General features: G+C 40.9%; 1 protein-coding gene across 3 annotated transcripts in view; it reads right to left on the bottom strand.

Annotated features, from left to right (window-relative positions):
* Window positions 1–6,839: 6,839 nt before the first annotated feature.
* LOC306981631 (regulator of G-protein signaling 3-like) overlaps window positions 6,840–12,814 on the bottom strand; it is a 44,596-nt gene continuing 38,621 nt past the window's right edge. For 2 of the 3 annotated variants that reach the window (XM_079581253.1, XM_079581255.1), the window contains exons 11-16: window positions 12,202–12,413; window positions 11,121–11,167; window positions 10,968–11,051; window positions 10,834–10,907; window positions 7,255–7,418; window positions 6,840–7,182 (exon numbers count right to left, since the gene is read on the bottom strand). In XM_079581253.1, coding sequence (XP_079437379.1) covers window positions 6,988–7,182; window positions 7,255–7,418; window positions 10,834–10,907; window positions 10,968–11,051; window positions 11,121–11,167; window positions 12,202–12,413 — 776 coding nt within the window. In that variant the 3' untranslated portion in view covers window positions 6,840–6,987. The remainder of the gene's footprint in view (window positions 7,183–7,254; window positions 7,419–10,833; window positions 10,908–10,967; window positions 11,052–11,120; window positions 11,168–12,201; window positions 12,414–12,814) is intronic. The other variant, XM_079581254.1, reaches the window with a different exon arrangement.

The raw sequence follows: 12,814 nt of genomic DNA on the forward strand, positions 1-12,814 counted from the left end.
GGAAGGAAGGAAAAGGGAGAGGAAAGGAAAGGAAAGGAAGGAAAAGGAAAGGAAGGAAAAGGGAGAGGAGAGGAGAGGAAAGGAAAGGAAAGGAAGGAAAAGGGAGAGGAAAAGGGAGAGGAAAGGAAGGAAAAGGGAGAGGGAAGGAAGGAAAAGGAAAAGGGAGAGGAAAGGAAAGGAAGGAAAAGGAGAAGGGAGAGGAGATGGGATGGCATAGAATAGAATACAATACAATACAATACAATACAATACAATACAATACAATACAATACAATACAATACAATACAATACAATACAATACAATACAATACAGTACAGTACAGTACAGTACAGTACAGTACAATAGAACAAAAAGGAATGGAATAGTAAAGAAAAGAAAAGAAAAGAATGACTTTGCAAGCACCACAAAGTATCCGCTTACAATATGCCAAACAGCACAGAGACAAGCCTCAGCACTTCTGAACCCATGTCCATGTCCATCATTTGTAATAATGAAACCAAAATGGAACTTTTTGGCCACAACCATAAACATTGGAGTCAACAAAGCCTGTGATTAACGGTGCATCATTCTTACAGTGAAACACGGAGGATTTCAACATGAACGCAGCGTGTCATTAAAGAACACTGGAGGAAAAGTGTCACTGGAAGAAGTTGACCATTTTATACTCACGACTGCCACCTCAGGCCATATGTGTAACTGCACCTTCTATATTAACATCTTAACTCCCACCTGAACGGATCACATTTTCTCCAGTTTGGCGTTGCCCTAATCAAAAAGCTTCTTGGGAAAAAAGCACCAAAACAGCCACAAAGAAATGAGAAGAAAACAAGGATGTAAACGCAACAAAAATGTGACAAAAAAATGACAAAAACTCAACAAAAATGTGACAAAAAGTCAACCAAAAAGTGACAAAAACTACACCAAAAAATGAAAAAATGTGACAAAAACTACACCAAAAAATGACAAAAATGTGACAAAAAGTGACAAAAACTACACCAAAAAATGAAAAAATGTGACAAAAACTACACCAAAAAATGACAAAAATGTGACAAAAATGTGACAAAAAGTCAACCAAAAAGTGACAAAAACTACACAAAAAATGACAAAAATGTGACAAAAACTCAACCAAAAAATGACAAAAACTACACCAAAAAATGACAAAAATGTGACAAAAAGTGACAAAAACTACACAAAAAAATGACAAAAATGTGACAAAAAGTCAACCAAAAAGTGACAAAAACAACACAAGAAAATGACAAAAACTCAACAAAAATGTGAAAAACACCAGTTTTGCGGGTCTTAGCTTTCAAATGAGGTGGTACACAGGTTACATAGCCAAAGCGGACAGCTTGCATTCGGTTTAGGCGGGTGGTAAGAGGTTAAGCTCGTGCATGACGGTAATTTCGGACCGGAAGTAACACCTTTTTAAGTGACAGTGCAGGATTTTAGAGGCAGTTGTGGTGAACAGGTCTGAGCTCATTCTACACATTAGGACATTGCTGGAACATGTAGGGGGAGGAAAATACATAACATTTTTAAGCTCCCTATAGTCTCTTTAAAGGGGGCAACGCATAGTATTGAGAACATGGCTTTAGATCAGGGTAATTTTGGTAGTTTCTTTTGTCATTTTGATTTAAAGAGATCAAACTCAGTTGCATGAACATGACATGAGAGAGAGAGAAAAAGAGAGGAGAGAAAGAAAGAAAAAGAGAAAAAGAAAGAAAGAAAGAGAGGAGAGAAAGAAAGAAAGAAAGAGAGAGAGAAGAGAGAGAAAGAGAGAGAAAAAGAGAGAAAAAGAGAGAAAGAGAGAAAGAAAGACAGACAGACAGAGACTCTGGAGAGATCTCAAAAATCCAAGCTGTTAATGATGTTAAAGGGGCTGGATTGAAGTTGACCATGTTATACCCACTACTGCCACCTCAGGCCATATGTGTAGCTGCACCTTCATCTCGGAAAAATGCCATTTGTGTCAGAAAAGTTCAGAAAAACAAAGAACAAATGCTGCCCGTGCTTCAGACCAAATGATTATATAAATGATACAACTTGGTCACTGTAAATACAATGTGCTGAAATCGTCTTATGCTTTGCTTGTACTTCTACAGCAGCGCACCACAGTCCCTGCAGGCCGGTGAGGTCTGCCCACGCCGTCGCACTCGCACGGGCGTAAATCTGCGGCGGCGGCGTCACAGAGGAATGATCGGCACTCTCCGGCCCTCGCAAAAAAACATCCACACGTCCAAACAGGAAAACCAGGAGATTCCACCGTGCGTCACCGTCACAGCAGGCCCAGGGCGGAGAACAACAACCCGGAGAGGAGGCACACGGACAACACTTCATACGACAGAACTACAAAGTGGCCATATTTACTCCATTGCCCTTTAAATGGTGAGAAAATATACACAAAGTACTTGCAGGTCTCGGGCAGGTCTTGTGCTTTACGTGCAGTGGGCGGGGTCAGTCACCTCCAATGTTGTTTGCCTAAAAATTGGTTCTTTTGTCAAGAAAATACAGTAAGGATGAATTATGCAATGGGCATGAGGACTATGTTTATTTACCTTAAAGGGATATTTCAGGATTTTTGACATAGGGCCTCATTTCCTAGTTATCCAGAGTGTTGCTGATTTCTGGAGATATTCTTTTTTTCTTTGTAATTCATGCAGTTCTTATATTTGAAGAGTTTTGTGGCGCTAGGCTAGTGCAAGGCTAGTGCATTTCTATGGTATCAGCTAGCCTGACCCGCTCCACAGAGCACCTGAGGCAAATCACTTATAACACCAGACTAACCATATACATGTTTGTGTCCATAGAATCATTTTTGGAATATAACTGACCTGCATCACATGAATGATCGGGACTATTTTCTAGCAGATCACTCCGCCGCTGCGAAGCTTATACAAACACGAAGCAGATGCTGCTCAAATATATGGTATTTTAAATGCAAAATGTTTAAAATGACTCTATGGACACATTTATATGGTCAGTCTGGTGTTATAAGTGATTTGCCTCAGGTGCTCTGTGGAGCGGGTCAGGCTAGCTGATACCATAGAAATGTGCTAGCCTTGCATTAGCGTAGCGCCACAAAACTCTTCAAAGAACTGCGTGAATTACAAAAAAAATATCTCCAGAAATCAGCGACACTCTGGATAACTAGGAAATGAGGCCCTATGTCAACAATCCTGAAATATCCCTTTAATTCAATTTGATAACGTACCGTATGTGGGAGCATCTGGATGTGTTTGTCAAAAGGCAGCTGTGTTTTGTACCAGCTGAAGGCGATGTGTTGTGGCTTGATACCAAAATAGAGCGCCGTACAGTAGTCAATGTGTGAACTGATAAAAGCATGTATGGCTTTTTTGAGGTCACTAGAGGAGGAAAAGGGTCTGACCTTGGCTAAAAGTCGCAGCTGAATAAAGCTGGATTTGATCACAACATTGACTTTCAGATCACTGTCAAACAATACACTGAGATTTTTGAAGACAAAAGGAGGTCCGAGGCACAGCCGACTTGTAGTAAAAATCCTTTATTTTATGAGGGACACCAACGCGTTTCGACCGCTTAGGTCTTCATCAGGGCAGACAGTGTGAAGACTAATCAAGCACACGTGCTATTAATAGTCTCACGTCATGTGAGAAGTCATGTGTAGTCTGAGATGAAATAGATACAAAATTTAAGATTAAAAAGCAAAATTTGAGAATAAAAAGCACAGCTACACTGCAAAAAGTATTTAACTAGATCAGTATAAACAGCTCAATTTGAGCATAATAATCCAAATTTTAGTTGTTTTGACGAGTTAAGAAGTTCTTGGGCATTTGTCCTAGATTATTTCACTTGTTCTGAGATGTTTCTGACTCGCTTCGATACATTTCGTCCTTATTTCAGGTCATTTTCTTTGCCAATGGGGTAAGCAAATTGGTCTTGTCTCATTGGCAATTTTACTTTCTTATTTCAAGCGAGATTTACCCTAGAACTGGTCTGAAATGTCCTCAAACAAGCAAAGCAAACTCGGTCCGATCAGGAAAAGTGTCTAAATGAGTGAAAACCGCTCAAAACAAGACACATTTCCTCAATTCAAGTCATTTAAGACAATGCTTGATATTTACTTTTTGTAGTGTGGTCTGAAGATACATTACTAGCTTGTGATGCGGAATGCATTCCACGTTAATAGTCTCACGTGACGTGAGATGTGACGGTCTCGGAAAAGTTTACTGAAGCAGCCGGCTTGCTTTGCTAACTGTCCGCAGACGTTAGCATACAACACCAATTCTCCTTGAGGTGAAAGCAAAGAGGTCTCTTACTCAAAACCATTTTCTAACATTTTATTTAAAACAGTCCAACATGACGACAACAATCTTCAGGTAGAAAGCAACGAGTAAAGGACATACTTTCTGTTAAATATTTAATCCAACATGTTATTTTAGAGCTTCATCTTTTATAATTCACAATCCACCACCAGCCTCATGCTAACTGTGCACTTTAAGTATCGCGCTGTCTCAAGGAGTAACCCATGGTCCAAAACATCCGGGAGTGACCGCTAGAGGGGGCGGTCGAAACTCTCTACTGTAGCCCTAAGTAAAGCACCTTTTTTCTACAAATATAAGTTATGCACAAAAGATATGATCTAATGGGGTGTTTTGCTGGGAAGTGTGAAAATATTGACAGTATTTTCCACATTTTAGAGTCCTTTTCATGTATTTGGTCTCTGATTTATGAATAAATGTTTCTTCAAAATTCTCTTGCGGCCAAAGGTCTTATGACGTTGCTTACCCCTGATGTAGGGGGTGGAAAATATATCATTTTAACATTTTTAAATGACCGCTTGTCCCTTTAACTATACTTGGTTTACGATGTTGGTACATGGACAAGACTTATTTTGAGACCTATGCTAAAATATTTGTCATTTGAGTTGAAACAATCAAGTAATTTCAGGGTTTCCACGAGGCGTTCAAAGTGTTAAAAGTGCCAAAATCAAGGCCTTAAATGTCATTAAAAAGCATTCAAATTGGTTCAAACTGGCATTAAATTTAAATTTAGTGGAAAATTATGACATTGCTCAAAAGAATTTACTGTATAAGTTGATCAAAAATGATTCCTACTTTTGATACTTTTGCTTTCTCAACATCTGCACTGCAAAAAGTATTTAACTAGATCAGTATAAACATCTCAATTTGAGCATAATAATCACATTTTTTGTTGTTTTGACTAGTTAAGAAGTTCTTGGGCATTTGTCCTGGATTATTTCACTTGTTCTGAGATGTTTCTGACTCGTTTCGATACGTTTCGTCCTTATTTCAGGTCATTTTCTTTGCCAATGGGGTAAGAAAATTGGTTTTATCTCATTGGCAATTTTACTTTCTTATTTCAAGCGAGATTTACCCTTGAACTGGTCTGAAATGTCCTCAAACAAGCAAAGTAAACTCGGTCCGATCAGGAAAAGTGTCTAAATGAGTGAAAACCGCTCAAAACAAGATACAGTTCCTCAATTCAAGTCATTTAAGCCAATGCTTGATATTTACTTTTTGCAGTGTATTACCTCGACTTTTTTTCAAAACCATGCTGGTATCGTTAAACAGTTCCCAGCCCGAGTTGTAACTTAGCTTTTGCTGCGGTGAATTGGACGGGGACAAACTTACTTCACGTGACACACTGAGCGTGCATCAAGAGTTTGCACCTGTTCCATTTACAGGATGTAGAAAATAGCCATTTACTATTGTCATTATGCAACTACCTTTAGTACAACGTCTCCCGGATGCTTGGTTTTATTGTTGAAGGGTGCTTGGTTTTATTGAAGGAATTCTGACTGTGGTGGACTATCGATTTTTACTTTTAAAGAGGGGTATTCGGCTTTTTTCAGCCACATAGCACCAGTCTATATCACACTACAATGATGACGAAACCTTCTGTTGGTCTGTAAATGCAGTAAATTAGAATAACTGCCTGTCTCTCTCAAAATGGCTGTAGTGAATGTCTTGAAATAGGCCTCTGTCTCTTTAAGAACCTCGGAGGCGTCTCCAGGAGGTGGGGGCGTTCCTAGGAGGACTCAGGCAAACCTATCCCTAAAATGGCCGCCATCAGTGTTTTTACAGATTACTCAGAAATACATGAATGTGCCAAGGCAACACTTCAGGCATGTTTTTTGTCAAATTTTTTATCACATTTTTGTCATTTTTTGTCAATTTTTTATCACTTTTTTGTCATTTTTTGTCAATTTCTGTCATTTTTTTTGTCACATTTTTGTCACTTTTTTGTAATTTTTTTGTAATTTTTTGACAATTTTTTGTCATTTTTTTGTCAAATTTTTATCAGATTTTTTGTCATTTTTTCCTCATTTTTTGTCACATTTTTGTCAAATTTTTATCACATTTTTGACATTTTTTTGTCACATTTTTGTCATTTTTTTGTCAATTTCTTGTGACATTTTTGTGACATTTTTGCCACTTTTTCATCAATTTTTCGTCACTTTTTTGTCAATGTTTTCTCACTTTTTTGTCACATTTCCATAATAATAGAGGAGCAGTGGTTGGTTACTCGGCTGGTGACGAAACCTTGGAGGCGTCTCCAGGAGGTGGGGGCGTTCCTAGGAGGACTCGGGCAAACCTATCCCTAAAATGGCCGCCATCAGAGTTTTTACAGATTACTCAAAAACACCCCCCCTTTAAAACTTCACTGCAGACGTGTTAGAAGAGGCACCCTCAGTTTTAGTCGCATCACGATGTATTTCACTGACAAGAATCTCTACTTGCGGGTCTATGGTGCTTGTGTGGCTCAGACCTCACGCCGTTCTGCGATCCGAACTTCCCACGACTTCGAAGCGGACGACACGAACATGCAAACTCCAACATGGAACACGTTTGCTCGCTTGAGAGCCTACATCGGGGGACGAGGTGAATATCCAAAGACACTACACAGCTTCACAATATAAACAGTTTGTTAGTTCTTTCGATCCTAGTCAGCCCTTAGTGGTGAATGCTCTTCCTGCAGGAGGCCTTCAGGGCAGAGTCTGGCTCTGATGCTGATTCTGATTGGCCAGCTGGTTGTAGAGGCGGGACTTGAGGAAGCGTGGATAGCTGTCCGTCAACATGAGGTTATAAATATGATCCTGCGCCAGCTGAAAGGAGGAGGGGCTGATGCTGAGGGACAGGCTCTGATTGGTCAGCTCTCGAACGGCGGAGTCGATGTTCACCTGTAAACACAAACACGTCGGTTTCTGCCGCGCACAAAGACTCCGCCCTTTTCCCCGCGGCCCCGCACTGACCTGTCGCGAGGCGTTGCTGGAGATGAACTCGTTGTAGATCCTGGTCGCCTTGGAGACCATCCTTTGAGGACCCGTTCTCTTGAACTTCTCCGCGGCCAGCCAGAAGTCCAGGTTCTCCTCGCTGAACTCGGAGCGCAGGAAGTGACGGAACACCGCCAGGCCATCTGCCAAACACAGCACAGGTGAGGGGTTAGCGCCCGCGGTTTTAATCCCCGGGGATCCTCATCTGGAGAGGGGCCCACTTCGATTGCGTCTGGTCCACATAAATAAATATCTCCCATTACAGGCGGGCAGGGAGTTACTGACGGACAGTAACAGCATCATCTTTGGAGAAGGTTCATACTGTCTTCTTAAGTCTATTACAGTTTTGTTCTTTTAGTAAGGCAGAAGGTTTACTTCCTGTGATCTTCCTCAGAAGCGCCCCCTGGTGGTGGAGGTGACGTGTCGTAGGCAGCTTACATGGATTTTCCAGTCAGTAGGGAGAGCTTACGCCCCCTACTGACTGGCGCCTTCTCCAGGACGGCATCCCAGGTGTGGGATAAGGTGTACGCCCCCTCGTCCCGGTTCATAGATGTTGATGTTTCCTGATCACGATGGCTTCTCTGATCCAGCGGTGGTACTTGTTACTTTCGGCACGGACGACCCTGGCATTGTCCCAGTTCATGATGTGGTTCTCGCTCTTACAGTGGTCTGATATGGCTGATTTGAGATTTTCTTGCAGTGCTTGTTCTTTTATTGCTCTTGTTTGTCTATTGGCCGTCTCCATTTCACACTCCTTCTGGTGTTCTTTCTCCCTACTGACTGGAAAATCCATGTAAGCTGCCTATGACACGTCACCTCCACCACCAGGGGGCGCTTCTGAGGAAGATCACAGGAAGTGATCGAAACTAGTAAAGCAGGTAAACTAAACCTTCTGTCTCACTAAAAGAACAAAACTGTAATAGTAACAGCATCATGTTAAAAACATCAGGAGTAAAGACTTAACTGGAGGAAAGTTCATCACAGTGTTTTTGTCTTGAAGCTAACGGCTAACACTAAGTAAAAACTAAAATAGAGCCAATATTTTGAATGAGTCGCTCAGGAGCTGCATTTTAGTAGAAATACTTTGCAGCTGTTTCATATTTGTGCCATTATTTTTTTTATATTAGCACCGTTAGCACAATGTTTTTAGCGCGCACCCAGTGACTTCCCATCAGTATGTCACTCTCCATGATATTATCCTGAACCGTTGATTTGTGCAAGACATCGATATTGGGGAAATTGCGAGAGAGGAAGGACCGTGACCTCCGGAGGTTGCACTCGGAGTCACTTGTCACTCGTGTAGAGCCTATAAAGAACACCCCATTTCGGTCAACTTCCAATCGCCCTGGTCTGAGCTTTACCACGACTCAAAGCAGCTGCAAACTGTTGTGAGATTTGTCCGCATGAAGCTACCATAGTGCGCTGACTAGAGGGCACTACGTTACTGCTTTTGATAGATCTGACTCAGTTAAAAGCGGCGCTCATGTTCACCTCGTGCTGTGGCTAAATCAAAGCTGTTTCCACCCTTGTGTCGTCCCTGGGGTCATTAATGACCACTCGTGGTCACCTGGGGTCATTTTTGACTCCATTTTGTTTCTCTAATATCTCAGCCATAAAATATAATTTTTCAATAAGTTTGGGTTCTATCTTTAGTGTAACTTCAGACTAACGGCCTGATACTAATGTTGTGTGTTTATTTTTTCAGTGTGTAGGCCTTGTTTGTGGAAAAATAAAACACCAAATCCTGAACAAACAACAGTCATAAAATATCAAAAATCTAATTCTCGAACTATCTGCTCAGTTTCCAAGTGGAAATAGTCAAAATTTTGTGTTAATGCAATTTTAGAATTTTCTCATACATTTGAATGAGAGCAAATAGTTACACTCGTGGTCACCTGGGCTCATTTTTGACCCCATTTTGTTTCTCTAATATTTCACTCATAAAATAACATTTTGAAATAAATGTGGGTTCTATCTTTAGTTTGACTTCATAAAAATGCACTGATAGTAAATTTACCAGTTTTTATTATTTTTTGCGTCGGTGGGACAAAAAAAGTCAAATTTTGAGCCAAAAATGGCCCTGTAACACTGAAAATCCTCATCAATTCTCATAAAAAAATCTGCTTAAAGCAGAGTTTACATCTCAATTCATGAACTTGTATTAAAATGTTAAATGTTCAGTGCAGTTTGACAGTGAAAGTAAAGTACAGTAGAGCAGAATGTGTTTGTAAAAACAAGTTCATGAATTAAGATGTAAACTCTGCTTTGAGCAGATTTTTTGATGAGAATATAGAGACTTTCCTGAAATAACAGAGTGAGAATCACAGTTTGGCTGTATTTCGAAACTGGGTTATAGCACTGGTTTTTGGGTCCTAAAATTTGCAAAAAATGGCACTAACACTAAATTTTGACTATTTCCACTTGGAAACTGAACAGATAATCTGAGTTATCCTCAGAATTAGATTTTTGATATTTTATGACTGTTGTTTGTTCGGGATTTGGTGTTTTTTTTACCCAAACAACAAAATAAAAAATAAAAAAAACATTTAGTATCAGGCCGTTAGTCTGAAGTTACACTAAAGATAGAACCCACACTTATTGAAAAATTATATTTTATGACTGAGATAATAGAGAAACAAAATGGAGTCAAAATGACCCCAGGTGACCACGAGTGTAACTCTGCATTATGGGGCACACAAGGGTTAAGATGACCTCATATCATCACATCGACAAAACCTCCTCCTGTATCAGCTCTCTGCTTCAAATCACCTGGTGGGACTTTCTCTAAATCTGCTGTAGTGTTTTTGAAGCGAGATAATACTTTGTTGACAGCACAGAGTGTACACCGAACCTTAATATTGTCATCTACTATAGCAGGACTTTTTTTTCCATCATTTTTTTGTTGGGTATTCAACTCATTTTTGTAACTTTTTCATCATTTTTTGGTCATTTTTTGTCACATTTTTGTCAATTTTTTATCACATTTTTGTCACATTTTTGTCAATTTTTTATCACATTTTTGTCACATTTTTTGTCAAATTTTGTCATTTTTTTGTTAAATTTTTGTCAATTTTTTTTGTAATTTTTTTGTAATTTTTTGTCACATTTTTGTAATTTTTTCGTCAATTTTTTGTCACTTTTTTGTCGATACTTTCTCACTTTTTTGTCACATTTTTTTGTAATTTCTTTGTAATTTCTTGTCACATTTTTCGTCAATTTTTTGTCAGTTTTTTGTAGATACTTTCTCACTTTTTTGACACATTTTTTTGTCATTTTTTGTCATTTTTTCGTCAATTTTTTGTCAAATTTCCATCATTATTTTCGTCTAAGTTTTGCTGCTTTTTTCACAGCTTTTTTCCAGAAGCTTTTGGACTGGGGTAAAGCCAAACTGGAGAAAATGTGCTCGGTTCAGGTGGGAGTTAAGGGGTTAATGTCCTTGTTTTTCCCATGGTCTGACCCGGGTGGGGGTCACGATCCTAATTAACTGTTATAACGGGGGTCGCGGCTCCGAAAGGTTGAGAACCACTGCACTATAGCTCCAAACGAAGCACCGCTTACACTGATTGGTCAGGAGAGCCTCCAGTGACTGGGACCACCTCCGCACCTGCTCCGTGGCGGGTCTGAAACAGAGGCTGCGGTCAGAGAGGGTCAGAAACAGGGGAAGAAGACTTGGGGTTCCTGTGGATAGTCACCTGTTGTTCCGCAGGGCCTTCTCCAGACTGTTGCTGTTGAAGTTGCCATTGTTTTTCCTTCGCTGGAGAAACGCCAGGCTCACCCTGAGGACATGACACACATGTTAGAGCCACACCCGCCTCTCGGCCAAACGAGCGCCGCCGGTGACTTACAGGTTCCTGGTCGTCTTCTTGAGCCGTGCTTGTCCCAACTCCAGAGCCTGCACACAGACACACAGACAGACAGACAGACAGTTGTTTTTAATTTTACAGCAGGAATTGCCTCTAAAGGGGTGGCTAAAGGTGGCTTCCTTGGCATTATGCTGCGTCACATTTGTGCTCAGAGGTTGGAACTCGAAGCTGTGTCTCAGGGCTCTTTGAATCACTGAACTCAGTCTCAGACACCTGTGATATCTGTTTGTCATGCATTCGTTCAAACAATTATCCGCAAGTCTTAAAAGATGGAAATGTCCAGTCATCAAGACAGATCAGAAAGAAGGCGGGTTCTGTGGTCTGAAATGTGAATATCAACCCAAGAACAAACGCAAAAGACCTGGTGAAGATGCGGAATCTGGTAGGAGTTTGTCATTATCCAGAGTGAAACAAGTACTGTACCGACATGGGCTGAGAGGGAACTCTGCAGGAAGAAGCTCGTACTCCAAAAGAAACATAAAAAAGATTGGAGAAAAGATTGGAGTCTGCAAATAAAAAAAGGATAACAACTTAAATTGTTTGGCCATAATGACCATCATCACGGGGAAAAACGCGGGAATCTTGCAAGCCTGAGATCACCCCTACTGTGAAATACGGGGGGGCAGCATCATGCTGTGGGGTTGTTTTGCTGTGGGAGGGACTGGTGCACTTCACAAAATAGATCAGACGTCATGAACAAAGAACAGCATGTGGAAATATTGGAGCAACATCTCAAGACATCAGCCTGGAAGTTAAAGCTTGGGCACAGATGGGTTTTCCAAATGGACAATTCCCAAAGAAAACTGCCAAACTGGTTACAAAGCTTAAGGTTAACAAAGTCAATGTTTTGAAGTGGACATCACAAAGTCCTGATCTCGATCCAGAGCTGAAAAGGCATGAGTAAGCAAGGTGGCCAACAAATCTGGCTCACTTACACCAGTTCTGTTTGGAGGAATGGACCAAAATTCATACCAACTATTGTGAGAAGCTTAGAAAGGAGGCTAATGTGGGATATGGGTGCGACAGTAGGAGGACGGACGTGTGGGAGTGTGGCTGGAGGCACCTTGGTTCCATAAAGCAGCTCCAGGACCCGCTGCAGACTGCCTCCCTCAGTCAGGTGCTTCTTCAGGGTCAGGGCTGAGGGCCGGGGGGTGTTGGAGCTCTCAGGGGCCAGGCCGGCTCTCAGGGGCCACGTTTGAACAGGGCTGTGCGTCAGGAGCTGCGGGGCTCGTGGCTCCGGGAGAAGGGACCCCTCCGAGAGAGACCGCCACAGACCTACGCCCGCAAGAGGATACAGAGTGACTCACACTGGGCTCTCCAGAACTGTTGCTGGTCAATATGAGGAAAGAATGAGACAAACTAAAATACATTTTCGTGACACTGTAGGTTAAAACATAGCATTCCCTCAGTGGTCAATGTCTTCTTTCATTTTTTTTTGTCAGTAGGTGTCAGCAATGAACCCTGTCGTCTCTTTTGTTTGATGTGTTTTTGTTGTGTTTTGTTTTTGTCACTTTTATATTGTGTCATGGCCGCTTCTCTGTCAGTTTTTTGTCGCTCTTTTGTTGCTTTTTGTTATGTTTTTGATGTTGTTGTCTATTGTATTGTTGCTTTTCCGACACATTTTTGATGCTCTTTTGTTGCATTGTCATCCTTGTTTCCGTTGTTATTTTGATGCT

This window comes from Gobius niger, assembly GCF_951799975.1.
Source record: "Gobius niger genome assembly, chromosome: 22".
NCBI lineage: Eukaryota > Metazoa > Chordata > Actinopteri > Gobiiformes > Gobiidae > Gobius > Gobius niger.